The sequence below is a fragment of the Lonchura striata genome, chromosome 2, assembly GCF_050655825.1.
Source record: "Lonchura striata isolate lonStrDom1 chromosome 2, ASM5065582v1, whole genome shotgun sequence".
Classification (NCBI taxonomy): Eukaryota; Metazoa; Chordata; class Aves; order Passeriformes; family Estrildidae; genus Lonchura; species Lonchura striata.
Window position 1 is genome coordinate 142476319 of NC_140704.1, and position 10919 is coordinate 142487237.

At 46.7% G+C, this 10919-nt stretch overlaps 1 protein-coding gene across 1 annotated transcript; it reads left to right on the forward strand.

Moving 5' to 3' along the window:
- Positions 1-1615: 1615 nt before the first annotated feature.
- Positions 1616-5634, forward strand: UTP23 (UTP23 small subunit processome component). The gene is made up of 3 exons (XM_021546404.4): positions 1616-1848; positions 3811-3985; positions 4862-5634. Exons 1-3 carry the CDS (start codon positions 1661-1663, stop codon positions 5246-5248), a joined length of 750 nt encoding a protein of 249 aa, XP_021402079.1. The 5' UTR covers positions 1616-1660; the 3' UTR covers positions 5249-5634.
- Positions 5635-10919: the final 5285 nt, after the last annotated feature.

Here is a 10919-nt window from a genome sequence, read left to right on the forward strand (position 1 = left end):
AGATAGGAGAACTGAATCAACATGGCATTATGGAAACACATCAGCTACAGGACTGAAGTTTAATGAAGACTTCTATATATAAGACTATGTCTAATTATGAATTCAATATTTTGCTTAGCTCATAATAAGGCATATATCCATGTATGTTCATGATACCCAGGAGCACACACAACACCACAGAAGACAGCTGGAAAGAAGGGTTCAATGGCAGAAAAATATTGTCAACAGTACAACTGGATTCATGGAAAATATTCTTAATCATCTGTTCTTTGCACTTTTCATCTTAAGTGCTTTAAAATACTTTTCCATGTAAACATTTGAATTTCTAGAATAGTAATCACTTTCTCTTGACACTAACTAACTTAGAAGAACTTTTTTTTGTCCATGTCTATTTGCTAGCAAAAAGGCCAGTATGACACCTGAATATTTGCTTAAATGATCTTAGAGCAGCCTGACTGATTACAACAAACTGGCAGGTGCTTGCCATGGTTTTGCTTGCAGTACAGTTGTTTCAGGCAGAAAGATGTCTCCTGTGGAACCTGCACAGCAAGACAGATGTCTCCAATTATCGTTTTGATGGTGTTAAGGTATCACATCCTCTTGCCTGACTAAAATAGGGCATTAAGTTTGGTTTCTTAATGCCAGATGTCTGGTGTGTTCATGTTTTGTGTTGGACAGGGAGGAGTTTGTGCACTTTTTCAATGACAGCTGTGTCCCCAGACTGCAGTGCAATTAAATTGTCTTGGGAAAAAAATTAAAATGTAGAATATGTGCTTTTCAACTTCGGTTTTGTGCACATTGAACTTAAAATTGATGTAGCCAATACAGGCAAAAAATATAAATAGAACCTGACTAAGCCTTCTTAAGTATTCCTAAGCCCTCCAGGTAACAAGTGTCAGGATGAGAGGACGTAGCATTATGCTGTGCCAGGAGAGGTTTAGATTGGACATTAGGTGAAATTTCCTAACACAAAGGGCGACTAGGCTTTGGAATGGACTGCCCAGGGAGGAGGTGGAATCACCGACTGACCGTGGCACCAGTGCCACGGTGTGGTTGACAAAGTGGTGCTGGATCCTAAGCTGCACTCGATGACCTCAGAGCGCTTTTCCAACCAAATAGATTCTGTAATTCTCTATGCTGATGTGTGATTAGACTGCAGTCTCTGCGACAGCAACTGCAATTTTATCAGTACAGTGAACTAGCAAAAAACAAAACTCGGCATTTCTTATCTTAGCGAACGGCAGCAGCCAGCACGGCACGGCAGAACAAGGGGCAATGAGCCAACCCTGAGGTGACCCGTAACAGGGCGGGCCGGGCAGGCGGGACCCTCCCGGCCGGTCCTGCTTCTCCGGGGGCGGCCGCAGGGTTGCCCCGCCCGGTCCCGGTCCCGGTCCCGGTGCTCGGGTGAGGCCCCGGTCCTGCCCCGCCCGGTCCCGGCGCTGCCCTGCCCGGTCCCGGCGCTGCCCCGGCCGGTCCCGGCCCTGCCCCGCCCGGTCCCGGCCCTGCCCCGCCCGGTCCCGGCGCTGCCCCGCCCGGTCCCGGTCCTGCCCCGCCCGGTCCCGGTCCTGCCCCGCCCGGTCCCGGCTTTCGCGGGGCGGCCCCGCCCGGGCCCGGCGCAGCTTCCGGGGCAGCCGCGGCCGTTCCGGGCGGCGCGGGCGCCATGGGGGTGACGAGACAGAAGCACGCTAAGAAGATCATGGGCTTCTACAAGCACAACTTCCAGTTCCGCGAGCCCTTCCAGGTGCTGCTGGACGGCACGTTCTGCCAGGCCGCGCTTCGCAACAAGATCCAGATCCGGGAGCAGCTGCCCGGGTACCTGGGCGGCGCCGCGCAGCTCTGCACCACGCGGTACGGCGGGGGAGGCGCCGGCGGGCGCGGGGTAACCCGCGGGGGCTGGCAGTCCCTCGGAGCCAGCCGGCTTTCCGAAAGAGGCACAGCTGCGGGGCAGCGGTGTCCCCCGCTGGGAGGGAGGGCCGGTGGGTCTCGTCCCCCCGCAGCGTCCGCTTGGCGAGGGGCTAACAGCGGGGGCAAGCGGAGATCCCCTGCGCCGGAGGAGCTCCTGCCTGGCGGGGTGCAGCTGCCGCCACTGCCGGGCTGTTTCCCTCTCGCAAGGGAGGACCAGGATGGGCTAGACAAAGACGCAAGTAAAGCATGCACACTACATACTGAAGTTGCCTCCAAGTTGCCTTTGTTATTATTTGATTAGATGTAGTGTAGATATTAAAATTCAAAAATGCAGTTACACTGTATATCTGCAATAGCAGAATAGCCAACTCCCTGCTATGGAGGCAAATAGTGACAATAGCAGAGAGAGGTTTACACTAGGCTCAAAAAACACACGGAGCCTTCTTGCACAGCGTATGGAACTGGCCTGCACTTCTAAACAGTATAAAGTATTGAGTCATGTCCTTAGCTGTGAAAGGTTTGGGAATTGCTTTGATCCAAACTATTCCTGTCATATTGAAACATCACTTCTTGCTTCTTTTGTCAGCAGTATCTGTTGGTCATTTTGACTACCTTCCACTTAGGCCAGCTGAATGGACATGTTTTCTCTGCAGTCAGAATGCTGACTTGCTGAGACCTCAATGTTACGGAAAGAGCCTTGCAGGGGAAATGAGCTGGCTCGCCGTGACCCCCAGTCGGGGTCTCACTAGTGTGGGGCAGTCAGGGGAGAATCCCCTCCCTCACCTTGCTGCCTGTGCTGCTTTTGATGAAGCCCAGGACACAGTTGGCTTTCACATTGCCAGCTCACGTTGAGCTTCTTGTCCACCAACACACCTCCCAGATCGCTCTTGTCAGGGCTGCCATCAATCCATCCTCTTCCCAGTATTTGTGCTTAGGTTGCACTGACACATATACAGAACCTTGCACTTGGGATTGTTGACCTTCATAAGGGTTACACAAGCCCATCTGAAGCCTCTCCAGGCCCATCCCTCCAGAGTGTCAACAGCACCACACAGCTTGGTGTCTATGGCAAACATGCTGAGTGTGCCCTGGATCCCACTGTCCATGTCTCTGATAAAGATGTCAAATGTTCCAATACCAACCCCTGAGGAACAACACTTTGCTCTCCACTTGGACATTGAGCTGTTGACTGCAACTCTTCAAGTGCAACCCTCCAGTCAGTCCATATCCACCAAGTGATACATCTGTCAAATCCATGTCTCCAGTGTAAAGATAGGGATGTTGTGTGGAACAGTGTGCAAAGCTTTGCCTAAGTACAGTTGGATGACATCTGTTGCCCTTCCTTATCCAGCAGCATTGTAGCTCTGCCACAAAAGGCTACCATATTTTTCATGATTTCCCCTTAGTGAAGCCATGTTGCCTTGTTTTCCTCATGCCTTATATACTTTCCAGGAGGATCTGCTCCATACTCTTGCTAGGCACAGAGGTTAGACTGACTGGCCTGTTGTTCCCCAGATCTTTTATTTCCATTTTTAAAAAGAAACTACATCTTCAAATTTTTTGAAAAGTTAATTTAAAAATAAATTAAATTTTTAAAATAATTTTATTTGTTAGGTAGTGGTTCATATGCTCTGTGGTATTCAAGCACAAATTTAAGGACTTAGCATTGTCACTGATGTGAATTATTTTTAAATCATTTAATATATCTTAATTTTATTACTGGTTAATCATGTTTACAGCCAAGGAAACCTTGCTGATGTCTTTAGATGGGCTATTCCTTTCTGGAGTTCAGAGCCTGAACAACTGGGCGTTGCTCATTCCTGTGTAACTCACATCAGCCTTTTGCTGTTGTAAAAAATATGAGGGTTTTTTTGTTTAAAAATTACTGTCTCTTCTGGTTTTCAGATGTGTTATAAAAGAACTTGAATCACTGGGGAAGGCACTGTATGGAGCAAAATTAATTGCCCAGAGATTTCAAGTTCGAAACTGTTCTCACCATAAGAATCCTGTGAGTGGTTCAACCTGTTTACTTTCCATGATTGAAGATGGCAATCCTCATCACTTCTTTATTGCTACACAGGTAAAAGCTCATGGGAAATGTAGCTTCATTTCTTTTGAAATGATGTTTTGATACCTAAGGAATAAAGAAGCCTACAGTAACCCTGATTATGAGGTTTTTAAATAGTTTGTGGGAATTAATCATGTAAAACCTTACTTGCTCTTTAATGTATTTTCTAATAATGAAGCAGGGAATATTTTCTCCTACTTGAACAACTAGATTTTTTTTTACTTTGTAATGATATTGCTTAGTTTAGCTGAACAAGCATGAAAACATACTGACTAGGTATTGACATGTAAAAAACAACTCGTGAATGTTAATTTCCATATTACTTGTGTGTGCATCCCCTTTTCTGAACTGCTTTGTACACCACTCTGGAAAATGAAATTAACTGTAAACATCCATATAACTTCAATTTAAAGACATTTTGAACTAAAGAATAAATAACTATACAAATAAAAAAGACTTTTTTTTCTTGGGCTTTTTATTAGGACTGCATGTATAAATGATATACAGTATATATAAAAAAAGTTTATAGCAGAATTATTTATAGTTATGCAGGTTACAGGAGTTTAAAATTATTACAGAAAAAAATATGTTATTGTGGTGTGGTGGTCTGCATACAAGTGAATTGGGAGTTTTTAATCAAAAAATGTATGTATGCATATACACTCAGGAAAAAGGAAAATGTTGGTAAATTTTGCATCAGAAGTACAGCTAATCAGGAGAGAAAATTTAGTTGCTCTGAAAGACACTGCCATATATATCTGCTAGATTAATTTTCATATCTTTTTCACAATGAAATTTATCTTCATAGTTTTGTATTAAAAGTAGATGCATTTGAATTGCAAATACCATTTCATCTGAAAATATTGACTAAAGTGTTTAATTTTGCAGGACCAGGACTTATCAAACAAAGTGAAAAGGAAGCCTGGAATTCCTCTTCTCTTTATTATTCAGAACACTATGGTGCTAGACAAACCTTCTCCTAAATCTGTGGCATTTGTTCAAAAGTTGCAGACAAATCAGCTTGTTCCAGAGTACCAAAAAGAATGTATTGTGGAGCTTAAAGAAAAAGAAGGACTAGTAAAGCAAGAAGGTGAAAAGAGAAGAAAACGCAAAAGGGCAGGCGGCCCCAATCCTCTCAGCTGTCTGAAGAAGAAAAAGAAGAAAACACAGGAGGGTCAGGAGCCTTCTGCTGAAAAAAAGAAAAGAAGAAAAAGAAAACGAAATAGAGTCAAAGCAGGAGCCATGCAGTCGGTGCAGAAGAATGAAGGAGAATAAACCCATCTTTGCAGACAACACAGAATTTGAACATTGTTTGAACTTTGAAAAAAAAAAAAGATAGATTAATATGCAGTAATGTGAAATTGAGTTGTTAATATTAAAATTTATTTTTATGATGTGGTACTGCTTGCTACTGTATCTCAATATTTATAGGTTATTGTCCTAATAATTTATTCTGTTATTTAGTGTTGGGTTTGTGACAACATATTTAGGAACCCTCGTATTTCATTATTCTCTCCAGCATCATGGTTTGTGATAAAATTCACATGCTGTGTAGCAGTTTTTTAGAAATGCTTTTGGGCTTCATATGGATTTCAGTGGGATATTAGACGTCTTTCTAAATTGAGGTTGCTAATCTTAATAAAATCAGTTTTTACAGCTAACCTGTTAGAGATTATGAAACTGACCTAAAATAACACAATAGCTTATTTATTTCTGAATACAAAAGTTAACTCTTGCAAAGAGTTGCCCTCAAAAGCCATGTTCAGCCTGAATTTCTCTCTAAATACCATGTGAACCAATACATCTCTTGGTGTTGATCTTTATTTATTAAGAAAATCATGGAGGGTGTGCAATTGTGTTGTTATTCCTGACATAAGGGCATCTCTAGTCTTGCCTATTTCACCTGTAGTTTATTCTTTATATTTAATAGGAAAAATGCAACTTAAAATGCTGAATCAAAGCACTGGTAGCACCTAATGCCACCACAGTAGCAGAGCTGTGCAGGAGTGTAAGGAACAGATCAGAACAGGGTTGGAGGAGAGTTGTGGTTTAACTCCAGCTGATAGCTCAGACCCATGCAGCCATTCACTCAACTTCCCCTGCGTTGGGATGGAGAGAATTGGAAGGGTGAAGTGAGAGAACTCGTGGGTAAAGATAAGGACAGTTTAATAAGGAAAGTAAAAAAAGCATGCAAAACACAAGCAGTGCAGAAATAGGAATTCATTCACAGCTTCCCATGCACAGGCAGATGTTCAGCCACACCCAGAAAAGCAGAGCTCCATCAGGTGTAATGGTGACTTGGGAACAAAAATACCACTCCAAATGTCCTCCTACCTCTTTGCCAGCTTCATATGCTAAGCATGATGCCATATGCTATGGAATATCTTGGGTCAGTTGGAATCAGCTGTCCTGCCTGTGTTACCTCCAACTTCTTGTGTCCACCCTGCCTACTTGCTGGTGAGATGAGAAGCAGAAAATGCCTTGACCCTGTGTAAGCACTGCTCAGCAATAACAAAAACATCTCGACATGCACAAATCCAAAAACACAGCTACTGTGAAGAAAACTAACTACTCCATCCTAAAGCAGCACAAAGTGTTTCTAAAATAGTTTCAAGTACCTGATTTTCTATAATAGTGATTGCTCCCTATGCCTCCTTATAATGTTTGGTGGCATTACAGTCTGAAGTGAATGACCGAAATGACAATAGAGGGATGTACAGTATAGCACATGCTGTGGCATCAGTGTGCTGTCTGTGTTCACAGGCATCTCTTGTCAGATTTTAAACTTTTCTCAATGCATTTCTTCTTAACTGAGATGTTCTTAAAAGGAAAGCTTTCTGCTTCTTGACCTACATGGGTTTAAACTGTGTGTTCTAGACAGTTCTTCAGTGTATCATGCTTTTGAAAAGTAGTTCTGCATTGTCTGCACAAGTTCTTGAATGTCTGGAGTATTTAGCTATAATCTGTGACGATTTCTGTTGGCTTTTCAAACTATATAGATAGTTGTTTCACAGAGTTTGAGAAATAGCTTGAGTGATGGGGGTTGGCCAGTCTTAGCAGACTCTGCAGGGTCACATCTGGCAGCACAGAGAGGTGCATGGTGTGCTCTGTACCTGCAGCATGGGACACTGCTGCAGCCCCAACCCAGGCCTTCCTCACAACACAGCTGTTAGGAGCAGGCTGCACCTGCATTGTTCTGTATGAGACCATAAGCATCTTTGGGACAGACTGTGAGAGACAGAAGGGCAGAAGGGCTGGGCAGAAGATGAAAGCTTTAATTGAAATTTAAAACAGTCACGCTCATCGTGATGTTGTTCCCACATTGATTGCTGGAGTTCTGAGGAGAAATTTAGTAACACTTAGAAATACCTTGATGCAGCATATTTGACACCTTTCTCAAGCTGTCATAGTCCCTGTACCTTCACTTCTTTGGGTACAGTCCCATATTAATCTATTTTTTATTCCCATTCCTCCATAAATATTGCTTATATTTCTTCCCCCTCCCGAAACCCACCCACAGACATCACTGTAAGTGATGTAAGTAAACCTTGGAGCAAAGTTGGTTTGCCATCAAAATCTCATTAAGAGTCAAAAGTATATTAAAACGCAGAAACTTTACTAAAAAAATTGTTTTCAAATAGAGCAGAAAACACCCTAATTATTTACAGCAGTTCCTTTCAGTGTCATTGAAACACAAAGCTTAAATTCACCTTTTTTAAAGACTGTGAACAGACACAAACATAATTTCTGCAAAAAAAAAGATAATATTTTAACAGTCATCTAAAGACTCCCACCTTAAGGAATTTAAAACAGCATTTATCTGTTTCCTTAGCATTTGAACACAAACTGACTCGTGGTGCTGCCATTGGAAAGAACTGGAATACAAAGGGAGTGAGTTCTTAAGAGAAAAACTGTAAAATTCATCTGTCGTATGTATGTATACGTGCAACTCTCCTGTGGTAAGTAAATTGTCTGTGAGCTCTGGGAGAGAGCTCCCACCCAGGCAACAAGCAGAGGCTATCAGAACATGTGTTTTAACGCTTTGCAATTTGAAAGAGAAGCCCAGCTAGTTTCCAAGGGAAGCAAGTGCAGCAGGGCAAAGCTGAGTGGCTGTGTTTGTACGGGCACATCAGCAGCCCTGGGAGCAGCCCAGCGCAGCCCAGCTGCAGGGCGGGCTCTGCCCGGGCGGGCTCTGCCCGGCTCTCCCCGGGCCGGCTCTGCCCGGGCCGGCTCTGCCCGGGCCGGCTCTGCCCGGGCGGGCTCTGCCCGGCTCTCCCCGGGCCGGCTCTCCCCGGGCCGGCTCTGCCCGGGCCGGGCTCTGCCCGGGCCGGCTCTGCCCGGCCCGGCTCTGCCCGGCTCTGCCCGGCCCGGCTCTGCCCGGGCTGGGCTCTGCCCGGGCCCGGCTCTGCCCGGGCCGGCTCTGCCCGGGCGGGCTCTGCCCGGCCCGGCTCTGCCCGGCCCGGCTCTGCCCGGCTCTGCCCGGGCCGGCTCTGCCCGGGCGGGCTCTGCCCGGCCCGGCTCTGCCCGGCTCTGCCCGGCCCGGCTCTGCCCGGCTCTGCCCGGGCCGGCTCTGCCCGGGCGGGCTCTGCCCGGCCCGGCTCTGCCCGGCTCTGCCCGGCTCTGCCCGGCCCGGCTCTGCCCGGGCTGGGCTCTGCCCGGCCCGGCTCTGCCCGGCTCTGCCCGGGCCGGCTCTGCCCGGGCGGGCTCTGCCCGGCTCTGCCCGGGCCGGCTCTGCCCGGCCCGGCTCTGCCCGGGCCGGCTCTGCCCGGGCCGGCTCTGCCCGGGCCCGGCTCTGCCCGGGCCGGCTCTGCCCGGGCCGGCTCTGCCCGGGCCCGGCTCTGCCCGGGCCGGCTCTGCCCGGGCCGGCTCTGCCCGGGCTGGGCTCTGCCCGGGCCGGCTCTGCCCGGCTCTGCCCGGGCCCGGCTCTGCCCGGGCCCGGCTCTGCCCGGGCCGGCTCTGCCCGGGCCGGCTCTGCCCGGGCCCGGCTCTGCCCGGGCCGGCTCTGCCCGGCTCTGCCCGGGCCGGCTCTGCCCGGGCCCGGCTCTGCCCGGGCTGGGCTCTGCTGGCTCTGCCCGGCTCTGCCCGGCCCGGCTCTGCCCGGGCTGGGCTCTGCCCGGGCTGGGCTCTGCAGCTCACCCCGCTGTGGCTGCGGGCTGAGCGGTCCCTGCGGGTGCTCTCGGGCTGCACTGACTCTGCCTGCCAGGTTCTGGGAGGTTCAGCTGGCCCAGGCTGTGAACCTTGGCAAGTCCCTCTAGGAATTCAGCAGTGTGAATCTCTAGGAGCATCCCTAGGCCTGTGAGAAACACCACTGTGGGAGCAGCCACAGAGCCAACTTTGCTGTCAAAGGTGTACACTCCATGTACTGCCCAAAAAGCCACTGCCTTATTTATAAGTAAAAAGTCTGGAGTTGTGTCACAGCTCTGCTATATACAGGGTTCCCAATATAACTGTTCTCATGAAGTTTAGGATGGTTTTGCTCTAGGGTGTTAGAGAGACTGGATTCAGTTTTGAAACTACAGAAGCCAGAAGTAAATCAAAAGGAGCTTGACCAAAAACTTCTTTGGGGCTATTGATTTCCTCTTTTCTCAGGCACTATAAAAATGTACCCCAAATCCTAGGCAGCAGCTCACTAAGTCTTTTTTTTTTTTTTCTTTAAACAGACAGGGAAATAACCAGTGTTACACAATATAATGTGTGCTACATGTGCAGAGTAATAGAGGAAAAAAACAACCAGCCACAGTCTGCAGGGCATTAATGTTGAATTTAGGATGGAGTCTGAACTACAAGCAGCAGAAGATATTTACCGAGAGTGCCTGCCAATTCAATTGGCTGGATTTATATGTTAGTGTGATCTGGTACCGTACAACAAATCACACCCTGGGCATCTGTTAATGACACTAAATAGATAGATGAGTTAATTAGAAGTTTCTGGAACCTGGGATGTTTATGAACCATTAAAGTAAATATGAATATGGTATGACTTGAGGAATAAATACATTCTGGTGGTGAAAATAAAATAGGATGTCCAGATCAGTCCTGCTCATTTGTTTTCAGCTACACTGATACAGTGTGAATGACTTCTCCATCAGCTTTATAGTGCTCCTGGAGTTTCTTGAACATGTTCTGTCAGATACAAGATGAAGAACATCGGAACAATACCATTATTTATATTCACTGCATCTTTCATATAGAAGTTTCACAAACAGCCACTGTATATTTCATACCTCTGTGTGGGCGTAATATCTCACACAGGGAGCAGCTAGAGATACGGGAATGAACAAATAAGAGCCCCAGCAGGTGTTATCATTTACAATTTAAGGGAGAAAAATTGCAGTGTTCCGAGAGAGAATGACAGAAAGCAAAAGTTTTTGTACCCGGAGAGTCAGGAGTGAGAGAGAGACTGCACCTTGTGATTTAGGAATGGCCTAACTAATGCCAGGAAAGAGGCTTGTGATGTATTTCTGGTAATTATTATGTCTGTGCACTCCAAGCCCCAGATTTGTCTCAGAGAGCTCAGCTGTCTGCGTAGAGACAGTCATTTTGTAAAAGTTGCTACAGCTTGTTATAGGAGACAGGCTGGGCTCCCTCAGGGGGACTTTGTTTTCAGATTTCTTCTCCTGCAGTTGAGAGGGAGAGCATGCAGCTGTGCTTTGTGTATGGAGATAGGGAAACAACGAAGCTGTTAACAAGGGTCCAATTAAAAACACCCGGAGCCGAGAGCTGGAAGGAAGAAAAAAGACAATATATTAGTCACTGAGATTTAAAGAAACCAAGGAAGAGAGAAAAAAATATATATGAGGGTTTCACGGTGTTAACTGGAGGAAAGAATTGGTCAGCAGTGAAAGGTGAACCAGAAATGGCTCAGCAGTCAAGGAGAGTAGGGAACACAAGTTTTTTTTAAAATCTTTCTAATTACCTTAAGAAAACCTCATTACCCTTTGTGGCT